At 41.2% G+C, this 17,964-nt stretch overlaps 1 protein-coding gene across 11 annotated transcripts in view; it reads right to left on the bottom strand.

Annotated features, from left to right (window-relative positions):
- Positions 1 to 706: 706 nt before the first annotated feature.
- Positions 707 to 17,964, bottom strand: part of baz2ba (bromodomain adjacent to zinc finger domain, 2Ba) — a 70,394-nt gene continuing 53,136 nt past the window's right edge. For 2 of the 11 annotated variants that reach the window (XM_037094876.1, XM_037094881.1), the window contains 23 exons: positions 17,153 to 17,214; positions 16,809 to 16,874; positions 16,043 to 16,108; positions 15,737 to 15,781; positions 15,371 to 15,397; positions 13,417 to 13,482; positions 12,937 to 13,077; positions 12,037 to 12,291; positions 11,115 to 11,338; positions 10,536 to 10,610; positions 10,227 to 10,458; positions 10,079 to 10,141; positions 9,345 to 9,489; positions 8,217 to 9,019; positions 7,842 to 8,094; positions 7,441 to 7,596; positions 7,074 to 7,234; positions 6,140 to 6,477; positions 5,409 to 5,544; positions 4,229 to 4,375; positions 3,284 to 3,585; positions 2,346 to 2,489; positions 707 to 2,149 (listed from right to left, as the gene is read on the bottom strand). In XM_037094876.1, coding sequence (XP_036950771.1) covers positions 1,993 to 2,149; positions 2,346 to 2,489; positions 3,284 to 3,585; positions 4,229 to 4,375; positions 5,409 to 5,544; positions 6,140 to 6,477; positions 7,074 to 7,234; positions 7,441 to 7,596; positions 7,842 to 8,094; positions 8,217 to 9,019; positions 9,345 to 9,489; positions 10,079 to 10,141; positions 10,227 to 10,458; positions 10,536 to 10,610; positions 11,115 to 11,338; positions 12,037 to 12,291; positions 12,937 to 13,077; positions 13,417 to 13,482; positions 15,371 to 15,397; positions 15,737 to 15,781; positions 16,043 to 16,108; positions 16,809 to 16,874; positions 17,153 to 17,214 — 4,064 coding nt within the window. In that variant the 3' untranslated portion in view covers positions 707 to 1,992. Of the gene's footprint in view, positions 2,150 to 2,345; positions 2,490 to 3,283; positions 3,586 to 4,228; positions 4,376 to 5,408; positions 5,545 to 6,139; positions 6,478 to 7,073; positions 7,235 to 7,440; positions 7,597 to 7,841; positions 8,095 to 8,216; positions 9,020 to 9,344; positions 9,490 to 10,078; positions 10,142 to 10,226; positions 10,459 to 10,535; positions 10,611 to 11,114; positions 11,339 to 12,036; positions 12,292 to 12,936; positions 13,078 to 13,416; positions 13,483 to 15,364; positions 15,398 to 15,736; positions 15,782 to 16,042; positions 16,109 to 16,808; positions 16,875 to 17,152; positions 17,215 to 17,964 lie in introns of all 11 variants that reach the window. The other 9 variants (XM_037094886.1, XM_037094884.1, XM_037094879.1 and 6 more) reach the window with 5 other exon arrangements.

The raw sequence follows: 17,964 nt of genomic DNA, 5'->3' as shown, positions 1-17,964 counted from the left end.
ACAGAGATTTAAAATGACTATGAGATAAAAAGTTGAAATTATAGTTTAAAACTAATAGTCGTATAATTATATATTTTAATAATTAATTTAAAAGTCAAAATGTGGTTTAAAAAGCCACAAAATTATGAGTAAACTAATATTTAGTAATTGCAATTGTCTTAATAATAAACTATGACACACTAAATGAATCAAAATTATGTTAAAAAGTTAAAATTATGACATAAACCCTGAAGATTCTGTTGCGTCTTCAGATGAATACACACTTTTTTTTCACTTTTCCTTTCATCCCAACACAGTGTACTCCAGCTGATGCAAAGTAAAGTGAAAGATGATTAGGTGGGGAAAAACACTTGCGAGTAACACAAATGAAAAACTCACCCCGCTGGTGAATGCACCATTAAACAATCACTTTTAATATTAAACTCTGACGTGACTCAGGACGTGGTCGTTCTATTCATGTTGCGTATAGTCTCGTTTGGGGACTTCTCGATCCTGGAAGGAGAGACAGGCGACCGAATGAAAAGCTTTCAGATTTCTCAGGGTTTGAACACTGTCTAATCTATCTGTGGCCCTTATGCAACAGTCTACACATTGACACCGAGCCTGATGCAATTATGATTTCAAACTTCAGAGAATACAGAGGATGAATCCACAAAATAAAAGCAGCTCTGTAGGAGGGAACAGAAATAAAACAAGCTTGAGTCAATTACGTTGAAAAACATCCTTTTAATAGGTCCGTGCCACACACTAGTGAAAAATAAAGCTCCTACAAAAGAATGATACTTTTATTCCACAATATCTTAAATAAAGTAACTTCAAGTACTCTTGACTTGGGTACAAAAAAATCTAGCTGCCTCCATCAGGCCACAACACACAGCAAGGTTCAACACAGTGGTTACAAATGGCCTTAGGTCCTCTGTATTGTGGCAGATTACGAGGAAATGCATCATGGAAGCATAACTGAATGCTTGTTGTTCCTTTTTTCTTCTTCTTCTTATGATGAGGAATGATTTCTGTGTCACTGTCCAACTTTGGAGGCCTTGTTGGATTGAACTCATATTAAAAAAATAACGTTGTGATAAGAATGAAAAACTAAAAACAATAACATCCCCTACATGCCCCTGTTGGAAGGGTAGGCACTACCAAGATTAAGGATACCACAGTGTTTGCAGAGGATATGTATATACTGTACAAACAATATTTATGATAATGTTTTCATCACGTTCACTAAAATAGAATGCTACAATCATTCTAAGGCATAAACAATATCTTAATATTCTTAAACAATTTTTACACATCGTTCCAAACAAGACATAATATTGACATTAATAAACAGTATATACACATGAATCGCCATTGTCTAACTGTTCCTCTGCCGTTCCTGTAAATAAATGCAGTTTTACAGTTTGATCAAATGAATACAGTCCTCTGATGCCCCAAAGCACTGAACAGTGTAAACAGTTTCTTTTTTCTTGGCTTTGTTTTTGATATTTGGGAGAAAAATTATAACACAAAGACACATTCCTTTTTTTTTTAATTCAAAGCAGTTCAGCTGATTCTTCCTTTTCATAGAAAATGAAGTGGACCTTGATTCATAAATAATTATTACAAAATTAAATACATTCACTATAATACGATTAAATAACAAAAGACTATTTACAAGTAGTGGAAAGTATTCTAGCGCAGACACATCAGTGACAGTTGAGGATTAATTCAGTGCAGTGTTTCTGAGACAGGGAATGGTATTGCACTACGACACCCCATTTCTCTGGGACTCTTTGGGGCTTTTATCCCTGTTGTAATAAAATCCAGTGCACCTCATGTAACGACTTTTTCTTCCTTCTTCTCAAGGTGACATCCCGGGTTCCTTATTAAGGATTTGACTCCTTCTTCCATCCTGCAATGCCGCGTTCTCCGTCAGAAAACAAAGTAAAACCAGGTGCTCCGGTATGAAAAGTTGAATGGGTTTATGGTGAGAATCTGAACAGACGTTTAGTTTGTTTGTTTCAGAAGCTCCGTCCAGCGCTTCTCAAAGAACTTCCTCATGTTATGACCAGCTCGACCAATGTCTGAATTGTCTTCATTGAATTTTTCACAGTTATCAAACACCAAGTTGACGTCAATGATGAAAGTCTCGAGGTTTTGATACCTGAGATAAGAAAAAAAACAAAAAAAAAAAAAAAACATCTTACTGTTAGTACAACTTACTCAGAGCTGATGCATTCCATACTGCAGTGTAACTAAAACTCATTTTCTCAGAAACACCACACCGACTTTAAATTCTGTGCAAAGGCCCAGAAGGCTTTCACTAGAGGAGAGAACAAACAGAAGTGAAGGGAACTTACTGGCTGCTCACAAGCTTCTCACGTATGGTGGAGAAGTCCATCGGTTTCTTGATGACCTTCCTGTAGCCGGGGACCGATTTCAGGTTGACGGGTGTGAGAAAAGGCCATGCATCCTGATGCCGCTCCAACTCAGCAAGGAGAACCCTGATGGAAGCACAAACACACACACATACACACACAGTTAGACACAAACCCAGAATTTAATCTGTGAGAGGAAAAGCCTTCTTTGTCTTTTCACTGGGATTCCTTCTTCCATATAGTTCTTCCAACTATTATCTATGTGTTTATGTTAACAGTGAGTCACATATATGTTGCTTGTAGCAATGAACCACCAATTATCAGCTGGCTCTGTCCTCCTCACTTCTACAGGGATTAGAAGCATCTTCAGCTCAGGGTTTTACAACCAATTTAACTTAATCTGTAACTTTTTGTGTGCTTGCTTTTGTTTTTCATGTCTTTGAAATCAGTAAATATTCTATTTGTATTCATCAGGTCACACACACACATAACTCCAGATGAATGATGATGTAGCTCAGCGTCTCTTGGATGTGTAAGTAAACTGCTGTTTGCAAACAAGCTTGCCATATAGACTCAAAAGGTGATAATAATGTCGGTGTTTTGGTTTACAGCTTGTTCCTGCTGACCTGAAGTGGCCAAAAATCTATTAGGTAATGTCTGTGTTTTTATGAGCTAATAACAAGCTACACCACCTCAAAATAAATTAGACTAATGGCTACTACAAATGAGAGGTAAACATTGCTAGAAAATAACAAGTGAACAGGGTTAAACCAACAAATAATTTGATTTACTGATAAATAAAATAATCTTGATCCAGTCTTACAGACGACGGCGGTCACTGTACGACAGTTGAGAAGAGCGCGATGAACTGATGAGGAATTCAACAGACAGACAAGTACGAGCAGGCCAGAGACGCATACCTGCATAATCCCAGGTCCCTGTTGTTGTCTCGAGCCGTCTTGGCTCGCTTCACACATGCAGGGCTCTCCTGATTGGCTGCTGGCGGAGCAGGTGAGCTCTCCTCTGCTTTTCTCTTCCTGCTGGTGTCTTTTGCTCCTTTCTTGGGTGTGCTGCTGGCGCTGGCCGGGTCGTCCTCCGACACGTCGCTGCTACCCGCCTGTTTCCCATTCTTCTTCATCTCTCCGCCTTTCTTACCACCTGCAGCAGTCGATGCTACTTGTTTGCTTGGAGGTTTTTTGTTTTTTGGAGATGGACCACTTGCCTGCACAGAGTGAAAAATGCATTCACTGAGTTCTGTTGCAATTAAAACTAATAGAACAGCATCCACTTACACAGATTTATGACACTAACACTGGCCTTCTCTAAACAATGTCGTACAACTCCAATATTCTTTTGTTCCATCCCTGACAACACCTACATAAAAAAAAACATTCTGTAAAGCTTGAAATAGCCTCCAGCTTCTCAGACGTTTATTAGAATGAATATGAATGGATGATTTTATTGTCACTTAATGGGATACAGGCCAAGTCCAGGCTGCAGACAATAAAAGATGAGAGGGAACGTAATAAAACTTTAGGGGAAATGTATAATCCATGCAGCTGAACCTGTGTTATATGTCGTTTTATCTCCCTCTCATTTCCTCTCAGCTCTCTACTGTCCACTTTCAAATACAGGCATAAAATGCCTCAAATATTTACATAAATACATAAAATCCCTGAGCATGAAAGTGGCTGAATATTGAGTACTGGTGCAAAATAGCAAAATATCTGTTTTGGCTGTAATACCAATATTTTCCTAAACCTCTAAATTAAACAAGTGTAACTCAAATGCAAAACATGCACAAATAACACATGGAGTGATCCACTGGAGAGTGGATGGCAATGCATTATAAAAGCCGCTGCTACCTTGGATATGCAGGCTGGGCAGTACCAGTCTCCCTCCGGGATACTGGTGATCTTGGGTTTGTGACAGTAAGTGTGGCAGCCTTTGTCACAGCCATCACACAGCAGGAGGAGGTCCTCGTTATCCCCCTTCCTGCACATCTGACAGTACTGAAAAAGAAACAAAAAAAACCAAAGTGCAACCATTAAAATCTAATGTACACTTCTTGAATAGACTTTGACTTTAATTGATTTCTATAGAGAGAAGTCCCGCCCCTTTGGGTGTGCCCTATGTGACCTTATTTCGTACAGTAGTCAATGGGGGAGCCAAATAAGCGTTCGATGCTGTTTGAATTGCGCCGTGAATTACACATGATGATGTTTGTCAGCTTAAAAGACGCTTTGTGAGTCAAAAAGTATTTTCCTTTTTACTCACTACATTTATTTGATAATTTTAGTTACCAGTTACTTTGCAGATTACATAAATATTTTTTTTCATCAATCAGATGAAAAGGAAAAAAAAAAATTAAAGAAAAGAAAACACATTTTGATTGTCAGAAAAATGTTGCAATTGGATTCAATAATTGTCCAGGTAGGTAACTGGCCGACTGGTAGCACACAGTATCTCCATACATTTGAAAAATTATATGCTTTTAATTTGACTTGTACTTTTGTTTTGCCAGAAAATTACTTTTGATACTTAAGTACATTTAATATCAGATACAAGACTTTTACTCAAGTACTATTCATATGGGTGACTCTCACTTTTGTAAAAGGATATATGCTCATATATAACACAATATCTTTACTTTTATTAAAGTATGACTTTTAAAAACACTGTATGAAACCAGGCTTAGTCAGTTCAGTGAGCTGGCTGATATACAGGACCGAGCTGCCAAGGTTTTGTCAGTTTGCAGGTTTTAAAGAGACGATGTCATTTGTGCGGCTGTTGGGTGTGAAATCTTTGAAATTGCATATTGGTACAGTCTTATATTTCATTACATTTATGACAAACTGTAATGTTCTCAAGTTAAGAATTATCTTTTAAATTGACAAACATTATACCGGTATGTGTACTTCATGGCACAAGTCAAGATCAAAACATTTCTTGTCTCTTGCCATTCACTACATTTTTTTTTCTTAAATAAGTTCCCATGGTATCCCACCAAAAGGGCTTGACCCCTCTATTTTATCTGCTGCTCACCACTTTCATAATGGACCTCTCCCAGGCGATGGACTTCTGCAGTTGCTGGATACACATGGCCAACTGGGCAGCACTACGCACTTCAGTCAGGGCCTTCCTCCACACCTTCATACCATGGGCCACCTCCTCCTCACCACTGGGGGAAGATAATGAGGTGATGAGAAACAAGAATGCACACACATATGTGAATATGCTTGTGTATTTACACACGCACAAGCAGTAATCTGTATCAGTTGAACTGGCCGCCAACGAGACAGCAGACCTTAAAGAGCTCCAGCTGTGCAGAGACAGGCATGAGGATTTTAGGGGGTGTAGGGCACCAGGGAGAAGTTCACACCGATTTTTGTTATGTTAAGGGGACGTTCATGCAGAAAGAGTGAAGGAGTAAAACCTGTGTAAGTGTATGCTGAACAGTGGGAGCCATGAGTATGCCCATAACCAAGGTTACTGATGCACAACACCATGCAGATGACTGCAGAAAATAACAGTGAACCAGTAAATAATACCTATAGAGGAAATGAAGCTGAGTGGAGTCCCCACCCCTCCCAAAAACCGCACAAGACCAAAGAAACGAACAAAAAATGCAACAAGCCACCACAAAAAAAAACCTGCCGTGAAAGCAGCAAAGACCCTCACTTTTTGAGTAGTATGGGAAACATGAAGCACACACAGAGAGAGGAAAAGGGTCTCAGTGGGAGAGGGGGGGAGCTTTGGTTGGAGAAATGACCTACCCTTCCCTGTCAGCACTAGTGGATGGGGCGGGGGCAGGGACAGTGACCGTACCCACATTATCCAGCCTGATCTGAATGGTGGTACCTAAGGGGCTCCTCAGGTACCTTCTCTCGATGTTGCGCTCCAGATCGGCCAGACGTGTCACTGCTATGTCCAGCGGGTTGTCCGGGTGACGCAACACCCCGCCCTTCTCCCCCCGCTCCTCTGGATGCTCCTTGGAGTCCTTGGGTTCCTTATCTCCGGCGTTTGCGGATGCTGGCGTCGTTTTGGTTGGCGGCTTGTGCTCGTAATACACCAGGTCCTCCCGCTCAGACTGAGGGTCCGGGAACGTCCAGCCCTGCGAGAGGAAATCAGCTGTTTAACCCTCTGAGACCAATAACTATTTTGGGCTGCCTGACTCTCCTGTATTTATTTAGTATGTAGACAGCATACAGTGTCATACATCATTAAGTTTCAGTCTGGCTCATTTAAAGTCCAAATCTTGTATTTTCTTTGTCTGTGAATGGATGAATTTACCATTTAACATTGTTAAAACGTGGTATTTTTTTACTGTGACCTCAAAAAGAACCTCAGGAAGTTTAGGGTTTTTTTACTTACTTGGATGGTCTAGACTTCAATATGACCTTTCCTAAGCAACTTATAACTATTTTTTAAAGGTTTAGAGAGAAAGTAGGAGGGTTTATTTAATCATAACAGAGGACACTGAAGCAAGGGAAGAATAAACTACCACTAAAAAGCTGAGAAACTCCACTTCACATGAGTTTTTAAAGCAGACGGATATGATTTGCGGTTCAAACCAGATTAAGCATTTTAGAACAATAGTTATTTTTAGCCGCCGGCAGCTGTCGAGGTCTTTGAGAGTTAAACACACTTCTTACGCTTACTAACAAAACTTAAAGGGGATATTTGTGTTCTTGTGTTAGTATTTTTTACCTTGACCTGCAGGCTGGCTGCGGTAACCTTCCTCTCCAGCTCCTCCACCTGCTGTAGCACGGCAATGTCCATCTCCATTGCCTGCTCCTCAACACACCAGCCCCGCACCGACTCCACGCTGACCTGGCTTTCCTCAAGCTCATGCAGCTCGATCATGGCCACTAGATGGATGAAATGACAGATATCAGTCAGCCAGATATACACTCACCAATGCAGTTGAACACAGGTATCCATCCGCTTGAGAGGCAGGGATCATTAATATTATTTTTATTTACCTGCATCTCTGGGTATGAAATCTATTTTCTTCTTCATGAAGCCAAGCTACATAAAATGATTATGTACTGAGAAGAGGTGTTGAGACACTCACCATCTCTGTGCTTGGTGCAGACCTGGGGGATGATCTCTATGTATTTCTGCATCTGCCTCTGGAGGCCCTTCTCTCTGGCGCCTCGGCTGTGTAGAGCACTGACTAAAGCCCTCAGCTCCTCGATGTCAGACACCCGCCACCACCCTGTCAGCATCTCTGAGACAATGAGAACAAACAGGCATGTAAGCCAGAAGACACTAAACATACATCACTGTAAAAAGGTGCTTCGTTCAGCTTTGTTATACCCAAATGAAATTGCGTACAGCAGAGCAGAACATTCCCTAATCCAATTATATTGGATTATTCAAGCAAGTGAAATCTTTTCAGGCAGGTGAAATCTTTTCAATTAAAACATGGGGGTTGACTACTTTCAATCCTCTCAATGTATCGGTGTCACTCACCCTCTGGAATAGGACGAGGTAAAGGATGGTCCAGGGATTTGGGCATCTCCAGGGCAGGAGAGGGCATGGATGAGGTTTTCTCAATGCGAGGTAAAGGTGATTCGCTCTTGCTGGAGACACTTGCTGCTGTGTTGCCCTCCAGAGAGTGACCTGGCATGGGGCTGGGGCTGCTGCACAGAGGGAGGCTGGGACTCATCATGCCACTGGGCCAGCTTCCAAAAGAAACTCCCAGCAATGAGCCACCTGACTTCACCTGGGGAGAAAAGAGGAAAAACAAAAGGGTGAGGGAGGTGGAGGTACAGTAAAGTAAAAGTCCCAGACGACGTCATTCGGCAACACAAAACACAGCTATCTTTTTTTGGCCAGCAGCCTCACCTGCAGGGCAGACAGCGGGTAGTTGAGGAGGCCAGCTGGGTGGTGTGGGCTGGCAGAGGCTGAGGCAGCAGAAGGGGTGAGAGGCAGGGCAGGGGACTGAGGCGGGGATCTGGGCCTGGCTGGGGTGGACGCTGCCTGGGGAGACACGCGGGGTGCTCCTGTAGGAGTCGTGGTGATGGAAGCGAGGTCACAGGGGTTGCGAGGGAGCAGACTGAACCAGTGTCCGCTCCTCTCGGTCAGGACTCTGAGTAGCTGGTCATTGTTTTGGAATGCAAGGTATTGAGACGGGGATGAGGTTGGAGGAGTGTTCTCCGGGCTTTCACGTGGGACAGACAGAGAGGTTGAGGCCAGGGGAAGGATGTTTGTAGTGTCATTAGTGGTCACAATGGAGGAGGTTGTTGCTACTGTCACCGCAGAGGTATTGTGAGCAGGGGACGATGATGTCACTGTGGCTGTGGCAATAGGAGTACTCGTGGGGCTGCCATTTTGCCTCACATGGGGACTCTCCTTGTCCTCCCCCTTCACAGTTTCTTTGCCAACATCCTTGGTGACGTCCCGGAACGTGCACAGTTTAGATACACAGCCTGGTTGCTGGTAGAAGCGTGTCGGTGAGGTTTTCTCCTCATCATGCTCTTTTTCCTCCTCATTTTGCTGCTCCAAGCCTTGTGTTCGAGGGTTACTCGCATCAAGGTTGGCAGTGGGTTGCTCCTTCTGCACCTCGATCTCCTGAGGTTCCTCTTTGACCTTGACCTCCTCTGCTGCTCTCCTCCTCCTCTGTCGCTCCTCCTCCAGTTCCTCTGGAGCTGTAGGGAAATGAGAGGTAGTTGATCTAACAATTGAGTACTCATTATTCCACACTTGCTTTTGGAAGATAAGTGGAGTTGTGTAAGATGGCCACAGTTTAGAGATGAAATCTCAAACTAGTCTTCAAGTTTTAAGATCAAATAAAGGATCATCAGTGCATCTCACACTTTGAATAACAGCTAAACACACAGCTAAACAGATCCACAGACGATAGTCCTTCCTTCCTCTTCCTGCAGCATCAATGCTGTTACCATGATTTGTATTTTTTCTATGTACTTTGTGGCATGTTCATATATGAAGTTATGTAATTGTGTGTGTAACTACCTTCTCCACTCTCCATGGCTTCAATGAAGACCCCTCCACAGTGGGGAAGCACCCAGTACCGGCGTCGGTAACGGTCCTGGCCATACATCATGGAGCGCAGAGAATGGGATATTTCAAACAGCTTTCTTCTGGTCTGATGATGTTGCTGCAAGGTTACAAAACATACTTAAACTGTGATTTCTATGCCTTATTTTGATCTATAGACCGTCAGGAAAACAAAAGACAATTATGGTACCTAATGTCCTTTTGTAATCAGGGTGATATATTGAGCATTACATGGTATGTTAATGAGGTAATTTATTAAGCTAATTAATGCCTTCATTAGCAAATAGCCCTACAACAGTATACATGTTGATAAAATGTAAGAAACACGTGGTTGTTTTTAATACTCAGCATATATAGGTTGCAGATTTTGTAAGAAAATAAGTTCTCCATCATTTTACAAAAGGTAATCCATCATCTAAAGTGTAGGAGGAATTTGTGGTTTTGCATTAAACTCTTAACATACAGTGAAGATCCGTACAGCCAAACAACATTTACACCCCACTTCCCTGTGGGTTATCTCTTCATAGTTGTTGCCACAAGAGATTTTTTTATCTCTCTGTCTGTCCCGTTTTTTAATCGAACATTATCAGTGTCAACCAAGCATGCGTTTATTTTCTGATGCCTTATAAATTTATGTTAATGGGTACTAACTTTGTACAAGCACTTGCACAATTTAAAGAAGAACATACCTTGGCTAATTTCTCAATCTGCTTCTCCAGCTCCTCCAGACTGGTGGCTTGATCAACTTCATCCTGACATGACAAAACAATATTTAAAATGTCTGCGAGTATCTATTAAAAGTCAGTTTTCATAATGGATCTGTCGATCTGTTTTTACCTCGTCATATGTTTCCACTTTTTTAACCTTCTTCATCTCTTCTTCCTCCTCATCATCCTCATCCTCAGCCTGGTCATCGCTGTCGTCATCATCGTCATCATCGTCATCGCTGTCTCCACCCAGTTTCCTCTTGCGTTTGGCGGCAGAGGACGGAGTGCAAATGGACTGGTTCTCTTCCACACCCATACTGGCCTCCCTCCTCCCAGTACGTTTGGCATAAATGGTCCTCAGTCTGTGAAAACAGTTTGGTTCAGTATGATAGTCCGGAGAGAATTAGATCAGTTCATTTTAGTTTTAAAGTAAACTTACTTCTTCAGTTTTCCCTCCATAATGATCTTGTCCTTCCTCATGTTTGCCATCTGATCCAGGCTCTTGTCAATCTCGCTGCAGGAGAAAATGCAATCCCATTTTTGACATGTAAATGTACATATTTTGGGTATTCTCAGAAAGTAATGACAAATTTATGGAGAAAAATATAATAACTCAAGGGGGACTCAAAACTAGCTACAGGCCAAGTAAAAAAGTTTAATAAGCTAGTATCCCTAAGCACAAATTAATACTTGCATAATTTGCTTACAATCAAAAGGACCCTGCAAATTACTGCTCCCTACAGCAGCTTTATTAAGCATTCTCCACTGCATCAATAAAACATACCATTATCGGCTAATGAAGAGGGTTAAGCAATGTATAAACACATACAGTGCACGGCAGATGAATATATTCCTTCAGTGGTGAACAAGAGTGTTAGATTTCTTATTTAGTTTTTTTTAATTATGTGAGTCCAGAGAGTAGAGGGAGTACTGCACACCACTTTATAACCATCCAACAATGTGTCCCTGATGCAGAGTAGGTTAAGAAAGCACTGCACACTTCAGTTTCTTCTCTTACCTGATAACAGGTTTGCTGCAGGCCAGCTCGTTAGCCAGGAAGCCCAGGATGGAGGCCTTCTGGGCAGGCGTGTGGGCCTGGAAAGCCTTGGTCTTCAGACTGAGGGCCAAAGGGGCCAGTTCTGTGTTGGCACAATGGGCGCCCATGTACATCTGTAGCACCTCAGACACATTATCCCTGTTGATGCCAACATTGGTCAGGTGGTCCCCTAGCATGGTCTTTGTCTGATGGAGAAGAAGAGGATGAAGTTATGAACACTTGCTTTATACATTTAAACTTTAGGCTTGTTATTTGCCATTTTAGCACTATTATCAAAGTAATGTGCATGTACATTTATTTGCATTAAAGGAAACCTTTAATCTAAGCAATACAATCAAAAATAAGAATATCACTATAGATAAAACTAACCTATACATGGTCCGGCATTCAACAATTGCTTTAGTGAAAAATACAGAATGATTAGCACTTCAATTAAATGAATGACTAGTGTGAGATATCTTTAGACAATATGTAACAGTACTAATAAACTTTATGGCACAGACTACTGTATCTCATATTATCTGATCCAATATTCAGCATTTTTTCTGATTATCAAAATCAGTGTTTTTGTTCTATTCATTTCAATGGCAGATACGATAAATTCATTTTAAAATGTGCTATTTTGGCTCTGATGCAGCATACAATCTGGAAAGTCACTGAAGTTTTTCAAATGTAGTGGAGTAAAAAGTGCGATGTTCAAAATGTAAGGGAGGTTAAGTATAAAGTAGCAGAATATTAATAACACTCAAGTAAATCTCCTCAAGTTCAGTACTTGAGTAAATTAAATTGGTTACATCCAGCTTCTGACTAAGACTACTAGATAGAGCAGTCAGTGTCATATTTTCATCTCAGGTATAATGCATGACTTAATGAACAAGCTCACCTTTTGGCCAGGTGGCAAACCAGGATCACAGACTGCCAGAGACAGCAGTTTGACCAGAAGGTCTTGGACGTGTCCCATGCTGTCCCCCACATTGAGCAAGCCCTCCTGTAGCATTCCCAGGGTGGGCACATCGGCAGTCAAATCGAGACCCAAAACCTTCCCGAAGCCACGCAGGAACTGCATCAGCATCAGGCAGTCGGAAACAGCACGTCCTGGTAGGATGAGTCCAGGAATCCTTGAGAATTCAGGGAGAGGCTAGACAAAGGAAAATTGGTAAATTAATCATTGTTTCATGTGATTTTTGTTGTTTGTTTTGTGGTGAGAGAAATACATGAGACCCACTTTGAACTACAGGCAGGTGTGAATTATACAAACAGGGAAATTGGTGGAGAGCTGTCGTTTCATCTCCTGACTGTTACCAAGATGGTGCTTTACCAGTTTAAAGTAATGACTTCTCATCTTTTTCACAAATCAATTCACCATTAAGCAGTACTCTCCTTTGACCACTTGGGGGCACACACCTCCGTATATAAAAGTGTTCAACACCATGAGGTCCAATGGCACTTACTGACCCCCAAGAAAAGGCTCATCTTAATAATAATGTTAATTACAACAACAACAACAATACTACTACTACTACTACTAATAATAATAATAATGATAATAATAATAGTACATAATGATAATAATAATAGTACATAATGATAATAATAATAATAATAATAATAATAATACCAAGAAGCATGCAGTAGGATGATATGTCACATATTTAGCAGCATTTAAACAAGGTAAAATGACTCCCCTTTTGTAACACAGTGTGTATGGATTAAAACCTTCAATTTTTTTTGTGATCAACTTAACATTCACAGCACTGACCGGATGAGCTACTATCTCGACTACCTTATGATCAGACAGACACATGTCTTCATTTGGCTTCTTCAGCTCCCTCGCTATCTCCAGCTCCAGCCTCCGTTGCTCCAGTTTACGCTCTTTGTTCAGGCGCTTCTCATCCCTTTTCTCCTGCCGCAAGCGCTCTCGCTCCTAGAGAGTCCAAAATTCAAGGGAGCATTAGGGAAGCAAAGTGTTCGTGTGTGTGCGTATTTGTGTGCATGTGCGTGTGAAAACAGACAAGAAGGTTTGCTTGACTTTGCTGAGCAGTATTAGAATTCAGCCTAATGCTGCTGTGCATTCAAAGGAAAAGTGCTTGAGGGCCAAAATCTTTTGACTTGGTAAGTGTGTAGGAAAAAAATGAATGGGGGGAAAGAGCGCACAAAAAGGAGAGAAAGCAGGAATCCATCCAGGGAATAATGACTTAGGCTCTCTTTATCGAGTGGACTGCGTGTGTGTATTCCTGCATTTATTTGTGTGCATATGGACTACCTCTGCTTTCTTGCGAGCCTCAACAGCCTTCATCAGCATTACATGTTGCCTCCTCCTCTCCCTCTCCTAGAGTGGCAGAAAACAGAGGCACATTAACAAGCACACATTGTGCATACGACACTCAAGGTCGACTTTGTAAAGCATGTATTAATGTGAAATTGTGATGCACAAAATTCAATAGAGGCACCATACTTGAACAAACACAAAATGATGCTTCACATGTATACACTTTCACATGTATGGTGGAAGCATAAGTGAAGAGTACAGTGGTACGATGACAACCAAAAAGCAACACATAGATGCGATACAAAGTAGATGTGATGACAGGCTCAAAAAAGAGAAGCAGCTGGGATCGGTGACGGCGCCTCTAAACTAAAGCTGACACAACAAAAGCAACAAAATGCTGGTTGCCAGAAGTCTTCTGATATGCCACATTGGTGTTACAATCAAAATAATAAATACTTGAGTCGATGCTAATGTTCATTTGACACATCATTCTCATAATATTTGGTGAGGGGACGACAAATACAAACGGATGGTAAAGGATAGCTTCAAACAGAGCAGTTCCACGTCAGTGGGTTTGGCAGCTTAAGTATTAGCACACTATGCGACTGCTGAGGATGAGACATCTATGTTGTTCTTTGGTGCATGATACACAGTCTACTGCAAAAGGGCACAGGAATCACCGGTGACTGACTATCATTTCATTTGATCTCTTTAGGTTTCCCGCTCCACCGTATCAGGCTGTCATTCCCTCTGTGATCCACCAGAAAGACACAATTGCTACTATTAGAGCTTGCCAAGGACATTTCCAGCACATAGTGACTAAAATGTGCTGTTTGGGAGGATTGTTTTGTCAGGCTAGATGCCAAGCACTCGGCTACAATATTTCTATGTCCTTCTTGGTTTGATTTATCTACAAATGGAAAACTTCAAAAAGGACAACTTCAAAAAGGACATAAAGCCTTTGGCATTCTGCTTTTTTCTAGCTTTCCAATTCATCAAAAACATTAAAATGTGTTGAGGGACACTATGATAACAAACTAGAATAAATCAAAAGCAATACAATTGCATGTGACAACCAATAATACCAGGATTATTTCATGTATCTCAATTTGCCCCCCTTCATTGAGTCAGTACGAAGGTACGACAACGGGCTCAGAGTCCACTGTGAAACAGATAGGCAGACCTGTGGATTCAGCTGCGACTGTGTATGAGTGAGAAGGGCTACAAGCAAGACAGCCAGGCCAAAATAAAATGCTACGCAGAACCATGTTTGTCCCCATGGTGGAATTGATTATATTTCTGTTCTATCCGGTCTATTTTCAAGCATCACTTCTGCTGTACCCTCACCAAACTGTGTACGTGGGGGGTGAATCTGATTTGAAGTATCTCCACCGTAAAGACAAAATGATTCTCAGTAGCCGATTTCATTCTTTGTGCAGAGTACAGAAACAGTGAATGACAGAGAGGCTGGGATGGGGCAGGTTAAAGTCCAGCACTCTGTGGACTGCAGAACAGATGCACGGACGAACAGACACAAGCTCAATGTCTGCGCTGAAAATCGTCAAGCACTCATGGGTAACACAGGCTACTCCAATACAACAGTTAGACAATGTATGTGATGGATGGAAACTCCTCCAGTGCACTTTCATACAGTGAGTGTGGATTGGCTAGTAGTCTTTGCAATGCATTCTGAGTAGAAGGGGGGAAGGACGGGGGAGGGGGACAGAAGCTGCCTGGCCACCGTGACAGGGTCAGTTGTCCCTCAGGATGAGCAGATGGAGGCAGCATACTGACTCTTTTTCTCTTTTGTTGGTTTTGCTGGGAAGCCATGCAGAAGAATGTAGTATGACAGCAGCCAGTGCTACACTTAATGCATTGCTATGACAACCATAACACAACCAGTTACACGATGCAGGTGTTAGATGTACAAAAATAAACATACCCATACCATATCTAGTCTATGCCTCTCCAACTCCTGGCAGAGAGAGTTGGCAAAATATTATGGAACAGAAGTGATATCCAACACCAATAAGCATGGGGTTTAATCATAAAGAGAAACACTGAATGTTTGCTAACTAACCACATTTATATACACTCACACATGCCTGTATTTAAATGCATATAGATGCACAAATACACTCACACTTACACTTACGTTCACACTTGCTCTTGCTCTCTCTCTCTCTCTCTCTCGCTCACACACACACAAACACACTCCTGCACATTCCTACTCAAGTGAAGTCTGGCGTAAATAGCTGTATTCAGCAGTAACTATAACGTTCAAGAGGCTGAGCAAGTTGTAGTGAGTGCCTACCTGGTGTTTGAGAATCTCCGCCTGCTGTCTCCTCAACTCTTTCTCCTTGAAAGGCAAGAAAAGAGAAGATGAGGGAAAAATCAATATACTTCCATTGTGCCAATATTACGAAAATCACTACAGACTGATGGAATTTCAGCCCGTTTCAAAGGGCCGTTCTAATCTTATTGCCAGCTGCTTCTTAAATGGAACAAGCCCCTCATCATGGTACATGTGAAATAATTTAATCCATGTGAATTTTGATTAAAAAGACACACATGTGTGAATATTTATAGCAAGGGTTTTATTTAAAAATAGAAGACATACCTTTATGCGTTTCTCAGCCTCCAATATTTTGGCATTGGCGGCTTCTTGCTTCTTTCTGCGTTTGGCCTATGAATAAAGATTAAGGTCAAGAATCACACACACAGACATATATCAATCAGTCTTGGGTGAGGGCTTCGCTGCACTTTAACTGATTGTTTGCAGTTTTCTGGTTTGAGCAAAGATTTTATGCTTCTGAATGCCAGTGAAATTTGTAAAACACAGCGAATGAATAATGTATCTCTTTAACACCTAATTGTGAATATGTTGAAGCCTCCCGTTAAGAGTGGCTTGTCAACCGTGTCAACTCAAAATTGATTTAGTCCTGCTAAAACACTTTGAAGCTCCTACTGTATAATTGTGTGCGCCTGCATATGTGTGTGTGTGACTGCGTGTGTGTGTGAGTTTGATGTTCATGCATCTTTGCATGTGTGTTTGTGCGTGTGGAAAAACAGCACCTTTTTTTTTCTCTCGACCCACTTATGCTAAACTGTTACTGTTGTCTGATGAAAAAAAAAGACTTTTCTGTCCAATTTAAATAAGGTCTGAAGAGGCAGCAACAGCCATTTTAATATTCAACAGCCGTCAACCAAGACCAATTTAGCATTAGTTCCATGTGGAATTATGCCTAAGAAGACGCAACTCCCTCCAATGCATGCTGCTGTTCAGTAATGAGCTTTAGGAAGATTAAAACACTATAGACTGAGGGGCTGAAGCTATCCAGGAATGTTCTGCTTAATCAGAGGTGCTGTTGGATCAGATTCTGTACCTCCAAAATTTGCTGCGCCCTGAGTTCCTTTTCCATCCGAATCTGCTGAATACGCTTGATCTTTTCCTGCAGAAAAAAACAACATAATCTCTTAATATTTTAGACATCGGAAAACATCCTGAGATAAAATCACTTTCCAACCACTCTACTCTGGTTGGGCTGGGCAAAAAGACAACAATAACTTCAGCAGGAGAAGTAAATGATGGTAATTAAAAAGCTTTAAAGCATCACAAAATAAGCGTTCAGCATTTTCTGCAGTGAACGCGGGGACTACGTGTGTCAGGACACTTAGATAAGGAGAAAAAAAGATTTGTCAGCACACTCGGTATAAAAAGCAGACCCACCTGCTGCTTGAGAATCTTGATCTGCTCCTTCTGCTTCCTCCTCTCCTCCGCTGCCATGATAGCTACAAGAGTCAAGTCGGTGTTACATTAGTGTCGACAGAAATGACCTACAAAGCTGCGCTACAAACTGTATTCATATCTGAGAGAATTGCAGTTGGTAAGCGTGATTTATTCAGGAGGTCTCACTGAGATCGAGATGTATTTTAAACAAAAAAGCAGAACAATTCTGAGAACTGGATCACGACTCAGAGTCAGTCACGCCAAACAGCAATGAAACACTCAGACACACTCATTAAAAAAATAAACACAATTAAAAATAACAGCATATTCAATTTTGCATTGTCTTAGAGGTATGAGTGACTGTCTGCAAGTAAGGTGCACAGAGAACAAACATACACAGAAATGTATCTGACAAATGTTGTAAGATCGATATCCAAAGTTTTAGACCGCAGGGAGCACATCCAGCTGCAACAAGGGAAATATACTTTCTTCTTAACCTTTTTAATCACAATATGACCGACAGGACAGCTTAGATATTGGCAGATAGTTTTAAGGTCACCAGTCTCACCAAATTCATGCAATTAATCTCATCTCATTTTCATTTTAGCAGCAGCAAAAGTTGAATTAGAAATGTGTAACAGTGATTTTGTAATAAGATCCTTTATCCCTACTTTACCAGTTTAAATGGGTTTATTGTTTATTATACATTTCAAATGATTAGGGATACAAATTAATGATTACTTTTACTGGATGTCAATTAATTGATTGGTTGTTTGGTCAATAAAATGTAAGAAAAAGCTGAAAAATGTTGA

The sequence above is a fragment of the Acanthopagrus latus genome, chromosome 4 (assembly GCF_904848185.1).
Source record: "Acanthopagrus latus isolate v.2019 chromosome 4, fAcaLat1.1, whole genome shotgun sequence".
In the NCBI taxonomy this organism is placed as follows: Eukaryota; Metazoa; Chordata; class Actinopteri; order Spariformes; family Sparidae; genus Acanthopagrus; species Acanthopagrus latus.
This window is presented reverse-complemented; position numbering and strand designations above follow the sequence as displayed.